The 16437-nt window shown below is 40.0% G+C and overlaps 1 protein-coding gene across 1 annotated transcript in view; it reads right to left on the bottom strand.

The window, feature by feature from the left end:
- Window positions 1-9097: 9097 nt before the first annotated feature.
- Window positions 9098-16437, bottom strand: part of LOC311261854 (glutamate receptor ionotropic, NMDA 1-like) — a 55968-nt gene continuing 48628 nt past the window's right edge. Inside the window, exon 14 of the mRNA XM_084360867.1 lies at window positions 9098-15256. Coding sequence (XP_084216993.1) covers window positions 15191-15256 — 66 coding nt within the window. The 3' untranslated portion in view covers window positions 9098-15190. The remainder of the gene's footprint in view (window positions 15257-16437) is intronic.

Below are 16437 nucleotides of genomic sequence, written 5' to 3'. Positions count from 1 at the left end.
CAGAACTGGAGCTTCAGGTGAATATTACATAACTACTGTGTGCTGAACTACAGATGAACAGGATCAAATCTAAACTCAGATATCAGCTTGAACCTTCTCTGATTTCTCACATTTGGTTAATTATTTTTAGTTTTGCAAGTTTTCTGATGTTTTATGCTGAAATATGTGAATGAGGAAAGCCGTCTGCAGGGACCTTGAGAACATGGAGCCTGCAGCTGGAGCGCTCGGTGTCCATCAGCCTGCTGCAGTGAAGCAGTGAACTCGTTTTAAAGGACTGTAAAGTTTTGTTTCAACATTTGAGACAAAAAGTGTTTTTAACTCTCAGATGTCTTCAGAAACGTCACCAGCTGATGACTCACATGAAGACAATTATTTTTTTATTTAACTTTTCTGATGTTTTATGTTGAAATCTTCAAATGAGGCTATCTAAATCATAAATGTCCAAAACAGGAATATGAACTAAAATAAACACTTAAATGTGTATTTTGGACGTTTTCTGAAAGAAGACATGTTATAGCTACAACACTGCTGACTACAATACCCACAATCCTCTGCTGTGACTCCAGTCTGACCCACAGCAGAGAAGATGAGTCGATATCTGAAGTTTGTGTTGATGTGGAGCCAAGAATTGATCCGACAACACGGACGGTTTGTGAAATATCAAATAAAAGCCGAGTTCAGCTGAAACAGCCGCAGCAGGTGCACCACAGTTCAACCGCCACATCATTCTTCTATCGTCGTTATCGAGGCCTGAAAGTTTAGTTTTTATCAGACAAATAAAAGAATAATGTGTTTTTCTGTTTTGACGTGTTTCTAATCAAATCGACTTGTTTCAATGAGAAGTGGGTTGTTTGTGTTTTAAAAGAAGAAACGTGACGTTTCGTTCTGTAAAGTTATGAAACAGATCAAATCGTTTCACTGCGCTCATCAACACCGTGAGACTCCAGCTGCAGGTCACTGACATTAAATCACATTAAAATGTCCCGTCAACAGTCTGCAGCTTCATAATTCATGTTCCTGAGCTGAGCGCACTTTAAAGCTTCTGATAAGTTTGATGAATATTAATCTTGTTCTTTATTTAATTATTTCAGCAAACTGTCCAAGAAGAAACAAACAGATCGTTTGTGCTGCGTCAGTTCTGCTACGTGACTCCAGTCGTCCTGCTGCAGCCTGATCAATCCAGCTGCTCACTCTAAAATCAATATTTGCTCTTCAGTAAATGTTGATCAACTGTCAGACCTTCACCTGAGATCACCTGCAGAGGTGATGTCAGCTCACAGCCACTTCAGTTCACACTGAGAATCAGCCTGCAGAGACGTGATGAAGACCACGATGAAGACAACAACTCTTCGTCTCCAGAGACGCTGAATCAGCTGACAATCAGGTGTTTGGTTCACTTAGTGTTCACGTAGTGGTGGTAGTGCATCAACCGCTCCCAAGAAGTTTTCTAAGTCCTGGAAAACAATTAAAATAATATTTAAATAGAAAAACACAGCAGATAATCAGGTGAAGATAAATCAACCTGGTATCACGCCAAACCATGTAATTAACCCACTGGTCCAACATGTCAGCTTCAAGTCTACCTCGCTGTCAACTTAGACAAAACAAACATGCAACGTCTGGTTACACTTTCAAAATAACACCAAAACTACTTGGTTAGGTTGAGAAAAGATCATGGTTCTACTATGATAAAAACTATGGTGCAGGGTAAAGGACGTATATCGTTGTCCCAGTCAGCTACTGATCTGGCCAATGATAAGTGAACAAAATACAAAAGAAGAAGAAGAAAGTCGAATCACTAGCCAATGTAGGTAGCTTGTTACCAGCCGAGGAAAGCTAGCCGAGCCGGTAGCTGATCCAGTCACTGGTTTTACATTGGCCAGATCAGTAGCCAACTTCAACAAGGATGTAGCCTCTGCCAGCTTCTCAGTAGTATTCATTTTGTCCTCTGTCCTGTGCCACGTCATTTTTGGGCTAGCGGAGGCAAGCCGTCACATTCACATGCTGACCTCTAGTGGATCGGTGGTCTATTACAAGCTTTGCTGTGAGATGGGGCTGGATAAACAAATATACAGATTTTGATGTAGATTACTGTTTTACAGATGAATGAAAGTGTGCATGTTGATTTCATTATTCTAAAGTCTTCTTTACATCACTAAGTTATGAGACATTATATTGTTGAACTATAGTTCTACTTCTTATTTTTTGGTATGCCTTGTCTCATTTCATTTATTCCCATATATCAGCTATTTTCATAACTTGCATTAATTATGTTGGTTCCAGTATGGGTTCAGGTCTTTTAAAGTGCTTCACATTTTCTTTAAAATCCACCAACCTGTCCCATCTGAGTGACACATGATGTGAAATTCTTCTCACAGGCCTTCAGATTAAAAATAAATGTTGAACATCACATTCATATAAATTCAGTATTTCGGCCTCGCCAGCCACACTGGACGTCTTTTCTGGAGCATTTCAGGTTTTCTTTCTTCTGTTTGCTGAAAGAAACTTTACCTTTAATTAGCACATCTTTACTAGAAATGATCAACCTGTCTCTATTAACAGGATACGTACCACAGTCCTTTAAACTAGCTGTAATTAGACCGCTCCTTAAAAAGCCTAATCTTGATCCAGAAACTTTAGCCAACTATAGACCTATATCCAACCTCCCTTTCCTCTCCAAGATCCTTGAGAAAGCAGTCGCCAACCAGCTATGTGACTTTCTTTATAAAAATAGTTTATATGAGGATTTTCAATCAGGTTTTAGAGCACATCATAGCACAGAGACGGCACTGGTGAAAGTTACAAATGACCTCCTAATCGCTTCTGACAAAGGACTTGTCTCTGTCCTGGTCTTACTAGATCTTAGTGCTGCATTTGATACCATTGATCATCACATTCTACTACAGAGACTGGAACACTTAATTGGCATTAAAGGACCCGCATTAAACTGGTTTAAGTCCTATTTATCGGATCGATTTCAGTTTGTACATGTTAATGATGAGTCATCCCTGTATACCAAGGTTAGTCATGGTGTTCCTCAAGGCTCCGTGCTTGGACCCATACTATTCACCTTATATATGCTCCCTCTAGGAAATATAATTCGGAAACACTCCATAAACTTTCACTGTTATGCAGATGATACACAGTTATACCTATCAATAAAGCCAAATGAAACTAATCAGCTTACTAAACTCCATGCATGTCTCAAGGACATTAAGACCTGGATGACCTGCAATTTTCTGCTGTTAAACTCAGATAAAACCGAAGTTATAGTACTTGGTCCTAAACACCTTAGAGATGCATTATCTAATGATATAGCGAGTTTGGATGGCATTAACTTGGCCTCCAGCACCACCGTCAGGAATCTGGGAGTTATCTTTGATCAAGATATGTCCTTCAACTCCCACATAAAACAAATTTCAAGGTCTGCATTTTTTCATCTACGTAACATTGCAAAAATCAGGCCCATCCTGTCTCAAAAAGACGCAGAAAAGCTAGTCCATGCATTTGTTTCTTCCAGACTGGACTATTGTAATTCTCTATTATCAGGCTGCCCTAACAAGTCTCTAAAGAGTCTCCAGCTGGTCCAGAATGCTGCAGCACGTGTACTGACAGGAACTAAGAAAAGAGATCATATTACTCCTGTACTGGCCTCTCTGCACTGGCTCCCTGTAAAATCAAGAATAGAGTTTAAAATCCTTCTCCTCACTTACAAAGCTGTTAATGGTCAGGCACCATCATATCTCCAGGAGCTCATATTACCCTATCACCCAACTAGAGCATTACGCTCCCAGAACGCAGGATTACTTGTAGTTCCTAAAGTCTCCAAAAGTAGAATGGGAGCCAGAGCCTTCAGTTATCAAGCTCCTCTTCTGTGGAACCATCTTCCTGTTTTGGTCCGGGAGGCGGACACCCTCTCTACCTTTAAGAGTAGACTTAAGACCTTCCTCTTCGATAGAGCTTATAGTTAGGGCTGGTCCAGGACAGGCCCAGGCCTGTCCTGGACCAGCTCTTAGTTATGCTGCTATAGGCCTAGTCCGGGGGACAATGACACACTGAGCTTCTCTCTCCTCCCCTCTCCTCTCCTCTCCATCTGTATACATTATGCCTGTATACATGCCCCATCTCTGCATGTCACTGACTTGCTTCTTCCCCGGAGTCCTTGTGCTTTCTAGTCCTACAGGCTCCCTTGGATCCTGGCCGCGCCTGGGTCGTGGATCGTGGATGCGCCCACTGCTATGGCCCTGCCTGATCGTGGATGCGCCCACTGCTATGGCCCTGCCTGATCGTGGATGCGCCTACTGCTATGGCCCTGCCTGATCGTGGATGCACCTACTGCCATGACCCTGCCTGACACCCACCACTACTGTCGCTAATATTAGTCACATCTCTGTTACATACGTTCCACTACTATTATCGTACTGCATTGCTACATACCATCCTTGCCATTGATCATTACTACTGTTATCACTAGTAATCACATTTCCATGTGCATTTCATCATTATTGCTGTAATACATCTTTGTGTACTTTCACTCCTGTCAACCATCGCTTATAATTGAATACATTGTGATCTCGTTGATCTGCTCTGTACATGCGACATCTATTGCACGTCTGTCCGTCCTGGGAGAGGGATCCCTCCTCTGTGGCTCTCCCTGAGGTTTCTTCCGCATTTTTTCCCTGTTAAAAGGGCCTTTTTTGGGGCAAGTTTTTCCTCACTCGAATCGAGGGTCGAAGGACAGAGGGTGTCGTCTCTGTACAGATTGTAAAGCCCTCTGAGGCAAACTGTGATTTGTGAATTTGGGCTATACAAATAAAATTTGATTTGATTTGATTTGATTTTGTGCAAAAAGGTCGGTCCACATCAACTCTTTATAATCATATGCTTATGGGCTTAGGAGATTATGACTGAATTACATTTTGTAGGTGAACTGTTCCTTTAAAGATTAAACTTTACAAACAAACAACCCCCCGATTTGAAGCACTGGGAAAGCAGTTGTACCAAAAACCAAAACTCTTAGCTGAGAACATAAATAGTGTCTCACCTGCTGATGGATCTCTCCACTCTGGCCCCGTGGACGGAAGTAACCCTGAGATAAAACACAGTCCTTCTTATCTTTTCATGTTTCTTTCCCTTTTCTTTCACTTTAGCAACCAGATGTGGAAAAAGCGTCCAAGTAAGCCACAAGTACTGAGACCGACTTGACTATTCTGTTAGACCAGCAGCTTTCTTACTGCAGCTTAGAGTTTTTATTATTATTATTAGATAATTAGATAGATAATTAGATAGGACAGATTAGAGAGATGACAGGAAATGGGATGAGAAAGTGGGATGACTTGCAGCGAGGACACAGCCTCTGTACATGTGCTCTACCAACCGACTTTTGGATCTTTAGATTCAGAACAGCAGCATCAGTCTTGTCTCTAGTGGTTTCTATTGTAGTTATTACGCCTCCAGCTGGACACCAGAACTGGTGCTGATTAACTAGTTGTTAGTTCTGCAGCGTTCATTGTATTGATTGCTTTTTCAATCAAGGAACAGCTGTTTCATGTCATGATGCTGGATGAAGAAGTGGACAGATTCAACAGTCTGGACTCTGGAGAATAAAACATGTTTCAGTTTACCTTTGGTTGAGCCACTGATGAAACATGTGTTGATGAAGTCCTCTGAGGCGGTGCAGTGCGGCGATATCAGGGCTGAGCTCCTCCCACTCATCATCTCTCACCGCTGTGAAATACATTTTCATTTTCATCATCTCCTCACGTCACAGCGACTGACTGATTTCTTTAAAATGTGACTTTGGCTGCTCTGTGGACAAACAACATGAGCTGCTCCTCTGATTGTCATATTCAACCATACGCTGATGATACTGTGACTTCCTCCAATCCTCAGTCTCATTCATTCAGTTTAAATTACAGGCTTTTACTGAATAAGATGAAGTCTTATAGTGTGTTGTTTTGTATCGGATCTGTGTGTGTGTGTGTGTGTGTCCCCATCAATTAGTGGATTAATTAAAGGAATATAAATATTTGGTTCTCTAGCGTGACTCTTAACTTTCTTTGAAGCCCAATATCAACTCAGTGATAAAGAAAATAAATTGCAGACTGAGAATATTACTTCAGAAACAATGTAGTTTACAGGAGTCTGTAGATGTAAATATATAAAATTTTTTGGTATTATTTTTTTGGCCTTTATACAGCTTTATTGACAGTACAGCTTGAGAGATGGCAGGAAACAGGATGACAGACAGGGGGAGTGACAGGCAGCAAAGGGCCCCAGGCGGGGACTCGACCCCGGGGCCACTGCAGCGAGGACAAAGCCTCTGTACATGGGACGCCCGCTCCACCAACTGAGCTAATCGGCGCCCCCTGTAGATGTATTTTGAGGTGTCGTTATAGAACCCATCACTGTTTCATGTACGAGCCCAACAAACAAACAAAGGCTGACAGGACGGTGAGGCAACATTCAAACATGGCGGACGTTCAAAAGGGCAGAAATCCAAACTGCAGTGAGCAGCAGCTGGATGAAGTCAACAGACTGTCTGTAAACACACTGAGGACTCGTGAACTGATGAGCAACAAGCTGACGGGAAAAACACAAAGACAGGAAGAAACAACCAACACATGAGGAGTGACCCTTCAAAATAAAACAGGAAATTATTCAAGTAAAACCCCAACTGTGACATCACAGCTCCCTTCTGTGAGTTAGAGTGACATCATCACTCACCTGTCTGTGCTCTTCTTCGTTGGTTCCTTCTTCCCTTTTCTTCTTCTTCTGTGGTGTGGCTCCACCTCTCCTTGTCTCTGACAGCAGCTGATCAGAAGGAAACAAAATGATCAGTAATGAGCTGATCATGAGCAGCTGATGTATTGATCATTAATCACAGACGCTCACCTCCTGCTGAAGGTTACCTGGTGAAGTGGAGGGTTGATGTGAGGAGCAGCGGTGGAGGTGGACGAGTGCTCAGGGGGAGGTGTCCCGTCTTCCATCAGGTCCTCATCAGGCGCTGTGGGGGCGGAGCTACAGCGACCTTCAGACTGAGAGTCAACAGCTGAAGTCCAGCTGCTGAACAGAACTGAGACACAAACACTGGAGGAGAAACTTGTGCAACAGTCCGTGACGGCGCTCAGGGCTTACTTTCTTTAAAGCTCTTGGTCAGAGTTAGAAAACATCTGGTTCTGTCTCCACAAACACGGCGGGAAAACGTCCCGATTCTCCTTAAAAATATCAGATTTGTTGTCACAAGCTGGAAAATAACCGATGATGTCATACTTACAAACGTGAAACACAGTCTTGAACAGGGGTCTCTGGCTTCTCTCCCAGCTGTAACTGCTAGTACCATGCTAACCAATGTTAGCTAAACATGTGGTCAAACTTTCACTTCCAAGAGATGTCTAAACAGAGCTGTATCATGCTCATCAATCAGTTAGCTAAGCGTGTTTAAGCTAACGTCCTGTAGCTCCCACAGCTGAACGTCGGAAATCTGCAGCAACATTTTTCAGCCTGAGACTAGGAAGAAATGTGAGATCACAGAGATCTTCTGACCTCTAACAGAGGTGAGTCCTAAACCAGAAATCTGTTAGCATGTTAGCATGTTAGCACTTCCTGTCCCCTCGTCTCAAAGTCTGAGTGTGTTGAATGTGTTTTCAGTTGAATGAGTGTAATAAGCTGTGTGGTCACCACAGGCTGAACATATTTACATGTGTTGTTCTCCAACATTAACTCATCATTAAATGTCCACAGTTTAATTATAAAGCTCTTCATGTGTTAAAAACTGTTAGCGGTTGCTAACAAGTGTCTAAATGAGACTACAGAGGTTGTTGGGGACATTAAACGTCCTCACAGCGAACACGGAGACTCGTCTCCTCACTAGTCCGTCTTTACAGGCCCACTTTAGTTACACACTGTTCTCACTCTGACTTTACAACTTGTACATTGATCAGTTTATAGAAACCTGGATAGTAATTGTGCAGTAAGACGCTCAGTGGTGGAGACGTTTGAGTCATGTGACGTGACGTCGTCTGTCTTCAATTAGCTACAAACATTCGTCATTGCTACACAACTCAGTGGACGTTCAGAAACATTACAGAGTTTCAAACAAAACCCTTTAAAGGTGCAGTGTGTCAGAAATGTCCACCTGCTGAAGTCATACTAGAAACCAACAGGTGGCAGCAGATCACCACTAACTGCTACTAACTGTAGCTGCCCTTTCACTTTTACAAAGTAATATCTTAACACCATGTCTTTATTTTTACTCGAGTATGACTTGGTACTTTTTTACAACTCTCACTTTATCATAAACACAGGAAGGTAATCTGAAAAGTAACTAGTAACTAACGCGGTGAGAGTAGTGTAATGGAGTAGAAGTACACTGCCTGGATTTAACAAAGCAAACAGTTCAGAGCCTTCAACTGGATCATTACTGCAGGGATCAATATGTTTCAGCTGAACCCATCATGCCTAGCGCCGACTGCACAAGCCTGTGTGGCAGTGCTTGGTCTGAGGTTGATTCAGTTGGTCAGCTGACAACCAGGTTTTTCCATCAGTGGATTTTTTCTTCGCTGATGACACCAACCTATTACATCCTATTTATATATACCTAATATCCAAGACGATTCATCGGGCTCAAACTGGAAAGGACTGGTTCAGGGAGCAGGAGACGTCATTATCAGCACCACAGAGTCCGGACCTGAACCCCACTGAGAGTCTTTGGGATGTGCTGGAGGAGACCCGACTCTCCCGTCATCAGTGATCATGCTGTGATCAAAGCTGAAGGCGTCCAATGGAATATGAGAGCGTGACTTCATGGCCGGGCCGTGTGTCCAGAACCAGAACACCTTGAACCTTGGCTTTCTCATCAATCAGATCAAATCAGTGATTGTGATGATCAGCTGGATCAGTTGCTTTACTTAAGTACATTTAATATCAGAGACTTGAGACTTTTACTCGAGTACTGTTCATGAGTTACTTTCACTTTTACTAAGTAATATTTTAACAGCACATCTTTACTTTGACTTCAGTAGGACTGTGACTCATTAATATTTAATATTTAATGTTCTTTGACACAAACGAGATAAATGAGACGTGACTCCATGAACTCAGTAAATGTTGGTTTATTACTGACACTCTGAATATATGTGGACGTTCATGACACGCTGTACAGACGTTCACTCAGCTCTCACTAAACATTTACTTCATGTTTCTAATTCTATTTTATAATAATTTGAACCAAATCACATTTTTCTCTGCAGAAACTTTACAGACACGTGTCACTTCCTGTCCCCGTGTTTCAGAAGAGTGTAACTGCTTCGTCATGACAACAAACGTGATGATCAGAGACGGCAGAACAAACCTTCAGACCAGTCCACTCCTGCAGAGGTCAAAGGTCGACGGCTCACATTCGTGGACAAAGTGCTGCACAGACGGAGGACAGACTGAGGACGGACGGAGGACAGACGGAGGGACACGTCTTCTTCTTCTTCTACAGTTTCAGTGTTTACGAGACACACGAGTCCAAAACATCACAGAGAAACTGCAACTGTTCAACAAACTGACCTCAGATCAGCTCACACAGAGTGAATACAGACAGCAGTGAGATGACATCATCTTCATCTTCATCATCATCATCATCAGACTCAGTGCTTTTTACATCCAAAACAAAGAAATTTAAACAAAACAAGAAATAATAAAACTTCATGACATCACAACATGACGTCACATGATGACATCAGAATGTAACGTTCAGGGTGAGCTGCACGAACGCGGATCAACTTTAAAACTGATTCAGTTTTTAATTCATAAATGATTCATAAGTGAAGCGACGTGAAGCAGTTTCTACTCAAACGTTCATGTTTTCATTCTGTGTCAAGTTTTTCTGATCTGATGAAACTAAATCAGCTGTGACGTCGATATTTTTCTGTTTTAATCATATCAGCACAAAATCAATAGAAATAAATGAATAAAAAATAAATAAAGACGTTTAAACTTTAACTCGCCGTCTCAGGATGATGTCATCATACTGGTGCTGCCTTCAGGGCCCCTCTGCACAGTCAGAGAAGCATCTGTCTGCTCTCTGTAATGTTAGCTTGTTAGCGTTAGCATCTGTTGTCCTGAATCACTTCCTGCTTCTCTTCAATCAAAACTCGACACTGTAAAAACTTCTACACTCCCTCAGATCGATCAACGATCCTGTTTTAAAAAGTGAATTATTCGTTTCGTTTGAATTCTTGATTGATTCTTAAATTGATCACTGATATAATAATAATAATAATCACTGATGTGTCTTTTATGTCTCATTAACCAGGAATCTTAAATGTGACTCTTTAACTGGTGAAACGAGTCACACACGTTTCTCTTTCACTAAAAAGACTAAAAGATCTTCAACCATTAAACTTTCTTGGCCTTCATTTCTTCAATGTGCTAAAATTAAGAATGCAAAACAAATGAATTAAGATTTGTAGATATTAAGTGTATTTTTCTTATTTCTCTAGTAATTCCATCTAACAGCAGCGTTTTCCACCGACTTCAGCCCCTTGAACACGTATTTCCTGACTGACCTCGCTGAGTCGGATCATTCATGCTCAGACTCACTGCTGAGTTCTGGTGTTTGAGCCGTCTATTTTTCCCACTGCATTGTGGGATTGTTAGCGGTCAGTGTGTCTGTTCGGTTCAACATCTCGTTAATTTCCCTGTAAATGACTCAAAGGTTGTTTTTTTACCATCACGTCCTGCAGCTGCTGTCTGGACACGTCAAACAGACATGTTGAAATAAAGACTTTGGATTTGAATGTCTGGCTGCAGTTCGTGATGATAAAACAACATGGCCGACAGCCAGCAGCTTCACAGCAGCTGAACAAAGTTCATCTGTTTTATATCTAATAAATCTGCTGTTTGCTTTAAACTGTGACACGTTCTCTCTGCAGAACATCGAACGTAAAGACATTCATCCAGCTGATCACATGCTGAGTCACGTCTGGACATTACTCATGTTTTAATAATTCAGATCACACATCACGAGATAATGTTTCCTGTTCCTGTCAAAATAAATGTTAATTAATGTTAAATTAAGAAGAAGATGCTCCGTCTCTGCTCAGACTGAACAGAACTCCATTTAAAAAATGATGAATTTAAAGACCTGACAGAGTTCAGTAAGTGTAACATGAAGTGAATACACATTATAATTATTCTGAAGTCACCTCTGATCCATTAAACTGTTTTATAACAACAAGTCTGTTTTCTCCTTACTGACGATACTGACTCAAGTTTTTATTACACTGATATTACACGTGTGTTTGTATGTATGTTTATATAATGTGCGTACATCTATAACTGTACATCTGTCTGTAGATATAATCAAGTTTCTTCTGTTTGTTTCTACTTTGTGGTTTAAATCTAATGTAGATATTTGCAGATGTTTGTTCGTGTGTGCGGCTGCAGATGTTTCTGTACGTACGCAGACGACACAGCTGAAGTATAAAACGTGAAACGATCTGTGGACGAATGAATGAATGAATGAATATATACAAGTCTGTCAGTCAGACTCAATGTTGTAAAGACACAAACATGTTTACAGTCTGCAGCTCGGTGCTTCGTGCTCCCGGCTGGACTCACACAGTCTAATGGACGTGAGTCTCGTCCTGTATTGATCTCGTATCAGTGAAAACAAGTGAAGCGATGATGTGATGAAGGTTTAAAGTGACTCGGCTGGTGCAGCTCCCCGTCAACACAGCGTCAGTGTGAATGTGTGAGTGAGGCGACGTCACTGAGAACAACCGACCACAGCTGAGATCAAGAATCATTAAACATCTGAGACCTTCACCTGAACACCTGCAGAGGTCAGAGAGTCTCAGCCTGCAGAGACGTGATGAAGACAACGACTCTTCGTCTCCAGAGACGCTGAATCAGCTGTTATTCTGACCTGAGAGCAACTTCACTTCAAAATAAAAGCCCTCGGGTGTTTGGCTCACTTCCTGTTGTTACATCAGTGTCTGATGACTCATCATTTATTTATGGAACAGAAGAGAAGTCTCGTTCTTATCGACGCTCTTAATGTGAAGTTCACAGGAAGTGAGCAGAAAGTGTGGAGTCTAAAGTGTAAATATTATTATCACAGTTTCATTAGCAGAGACGAGTGATTCGGGGTGAACTGGTCGTGAACTGTGAAACTTAAAAGTCTTTTGAAATATAATTTAAAAGTAAAATTGCAAAAGAAAAAAAAGAAAGTGATGATTCAGCTTCTTAAACTTGTTTTTGGATTTTCTGAAGACGTCACTAAAAAACTGAGGGACGTTTTATTTTCTCAATCTTTACAGTTTAATTCATTAACATTCTCTACTTGTTGCCGCTCTTAATGTGAAGTCCACAGGAAGTAACCAAAACTCTCCATTTTATAAAACAGATGATTTAAAACTATGGAGTCTAAAGTGTGGCATGTCACGAGGGCAGGGCCATTATCATTATCATTATCATTATTATCATTATTATTATTATTATTATTATTACATGGCTTCATTAGTAAAGATTAGAGATGAAGAAGAATATATAACAGGGTAATATCGAAAAGAAAGAAAAAAAAAAAAAAAGCATTTTTAAAGATCATTTTGGAAATTAACTTTCCAAATGTTAATATGTTTTAATTTTTTTATGATCTTGGTTAGACAATCAGGACATTTGATGATGTCACCACAAACTCTGGGGAAGTTTTATTTTCTAACGCATTATTGATGACACTACCACTTATTGATGTTATTATTATCATTATCATTATCATCATTATTACATTGCTTCAGAATAAAAACAGGAAATTGTTTAATGAGTAAAGTGAGTTAAAGACTATTTATTATTCTTCTGATGATTTCATCTTAAATATTTTGGATTTTCGTGGTTGAACAAACATTTACAGTTTTATTTTCTGACTTTCTTTATGTGCAGATTCATAAAGTCATAAATAAGAAGTGTCGTGTGATCGACGAGTGACGTGTTAGCATTAGCAGCATTGTTAGCATTAGCAGTAGTTTAGTAAAGATTTATATGGTACATTAGCATTAGCATTAGCATTAGCGGTGTTGGTCATCTACAGATCCAACTAGCCTGTTAGCTTTAGATGCTATCGGAGCATTAGCCACATTGATCTTTCTTGCAGTGTTTCCTGTGATTATTAAATGTTTGTGATGACTGAAGCGTCACATTAGAAGCATTTTCTCTGTAGCTGACCGTGGCCTCCTAAAGAACATGATCCTGAAGCTTCATGAAAACAAAGCGAAGTGTTTCGTCTCTGCAGGACGAGACTCCGATCACAAACGTTCAGTAAAAACCTTCCAACATTTTGAAAAAAGGTTAAAGTTCCTACAGATGGACGGTTGTTCTCAGCGTTGTCGTGTGTGTTTTCTACTAAAACAACTTTCTTATCGGACGTTAAACTTTAGAGACGGCGTGAAAACCTCCTAACTCCAGCGGCCTGTGTGTGCAGGCCTGTGAGGAGGTACGAGGTTCTCACAGGACATCAGTTACTATTGGCAGGTTGATTACAGCGTCGTGGAGGTAGACAGAGACTGACATCATCAGCAGAGACACAGTGGAGGTGGAGCGCTGACTACATGTCCCATCATGCCCTGGGGCTGTCAGGGGGACGGTGGGCGGAGCCTCTGGTTCAGGAAGTGTTTTTTAACACAGTGAACTCATTTAAACAATACTGTCAGTGTTTAAAGACCTAATGTTGTACTTCAATAAATAACTATCTGTTTTATCAATGAATTCAATAAAAATGCAATGAAATATTTCTGGAACATCTAAATATAACAACAATATCAAATAAATATAAAGTCACCACAGTGGTTTGGTCCTGAACAATATTTACTGTTTTAATAATTAACAAGTTTCTGTCAAAATAAAAGTGTCATTTCACAAATGTTTAAATAAAAATGGTTTAAAATGAAGTGGAGCTGCTGCCTGAGTGACAGGAGACATTTAAAAAAGATGAACTCAGAGTTAAAGATTCACACGTGTGATGCTAATTAGTTTTTAATTAAACTGAGTGAATTCAGAATCACTTTGTTTTAATCTTTCAGAAGAGTCGAGATCTTTCTGTTTTGTTTTTGTTCTTAAGTGACTCAAAAAGGCTTCATCAAAATAAATGTAGATTATGTCAACAAAGTGTTTGTTCGTGTTAAATAAAGTTACAATATAAAAACAGATGTTTGTGTGTTTGTGAGCAGCACAACTTAATAAAACATCAGATTTCTTTGGGAGCTTTCAGCTGAATCTCGTGGCCTCATCAGCCGCCATCAGAGTGAAGAAGAAATATTCATAAATAAACACGTCAGCAATAAATATGATAAATAAACAAACACAAACGTGTCTGAATCAGTAAAAACTGAACACAACTCCTGAATCACTGAACCAAACTGTCCCCTCGAAAGACTTCATTACCCATGAGCCTCAGCGGTGACAGATCCTGGTTCAGTGATCCAGGAGACGTCAGTGGTTCTGTGTTGAAGACACTTCCTGTTCCAGAGGCTCCGCCCACCTACCACACTCTGATTACTGATCAGGTCCCTAATCGATCAATCAACAGGTCCCAGATGGATCAACAGGTCCCGGATCTATTCACAGGTCCCTCATTGATCAATCAGTAACCTGTCCATGGATCGTCAGGATCCTGATTGATCGTCAGGATCCTGATTGATCGACAGGTCCCTGATTGATCGACAGGATCCTGATTGATCGACAGGTCCAGTGTGTGTTTCAGGAGGATTTCAGGAGTTCGAGTTTCCGGCGACATGAACCAGTTTGTGTTCAACAACTGATCAGGTGTATTGATGAGTCAGTGCGATCAATCAGTGTGACAGACAGGAAACAGATTCATCTGTACAACATCAATGACAAAACAGTTCTTTCAAAATAAAAGACCCTCTGGTTTGAGACGGCTACAAGCGGAGAGCAAGGCGAGTGTGTGTGTGTGTGTGTGTGTTTGGTATAACAGATGGTGTGATTTATAAACAGATTGTAAAGTGTGTGTCTGTGTGTGTGTGTGTTGGCACAGTGTGATGCTGTCATATTCTCCTTCTTGTCTCAGAGGACGCTCAGTCTGCCGTGTGTGTGTTTAATGTGTGTGTGTCCAGAGGGTCAGTGTGTGTGTGTGTGTGTGGCTCAGCAGCAGCAGTGAAGCTCTCTCTCTCGCTCTCTCTCTCTCTCAGACCACAGTGCTGACGGAGGGATCTGATAGGTTGAGCTGGCCGGTGATGTCAGTCGGGTACGGCTACAGGGAGGGACAAAAAAAAGAGAGAGAGAGAGAGAGAGAGAGAGAGAGAGAGAGCAAACACACACACATTAATCCAACACACTGAGGCTTGGAGCCATGATGGCCGACATCTGATTGAGCTTCATGTTGTTTCTGAGTTATGAATTTAAATTATTATTTTTTTCTCTTAAAAACACATTTAAATAATGAAATATAAATAATCATACGACCAAACATGAAACTGACAAATAAACATAGAGTTTATACTGTAATATAATGTAATATAATGTAATATAATGTAATATACTGTAATATAGTGTAATATAATGTAACATACTGTAATATAATGTAATATAATGTAATATACTGTAATATAGTGTAATATAATGTAACATACTGTAATATAATGTAATATAATGTAATATACTGTAATATAGTGTAATATAATGTAACATAATGTAATATAATGTAATATAATGTAATATACTGTAATATAATGTAATATACTGTAATATAGTGTAATATAATGTAACATACTGTAATATAATGTAATATAATGTAATATACTGTAATATAGTGTAATATAATGTAACATACTGTAATATAATGTAATATAATGTAATATACTGTAATATAGTGTAATATAATGTAACATACTGTAATATAATGTAATATAATGTAATATACTGTTATATAATGTAATATACTGTAATATAATGTAATATAATGTAATATACTGTAATATACTGTATAATGTAACATACTGTAATATACTGTAATATAGTGTAATATCACTACTCGTTAATTAATGTAAAGTATGTTTTGTTGAATTAAAAGTTTATCGAGGTGATTTTATGTAATTAAAACATCATTAGTAGTAAAATAAGCAGAGTGTTAATAAGTGAAAACAAACATGACGACGAGGTTTTCATTTATTGGAACAACAGCGTTTTAATTTCACCTGGACTTTTCAAAATAAAATGGTTTTGGGAGGAGTTTTGACACTAAAGCTTCTTCTTCAGTTTCCTGTTTTCTGAGCTCAGATGTGCCACAGACAGCAGCAGGTTCAGCTCCGGCCCGTCCTCCTTTAATTCTGATGATCCAAATAGCCCTTTTTCTTCTTCTGCTGGTTACCATAGCAACAGACGTGTGTTTGGCACGTTAAAGAACGAACAACTGGGCATCGACCTTTTTTCTTT

Source organism: Pagrus pagrus (assembly GCF_965226575.1).
Source record: "Pagrus pagrus genome assembly, chromosome: 8".
NCBI classification, from domain to species: Eukaryota; Metazoa; Chordata; class Actinopteri; order Spariformes; family Sparidae; genus Pagrus; species Pagrus pagrus.
This window is presented reverse-complemented; position numbering and strand designations above follow the sequence as displayed.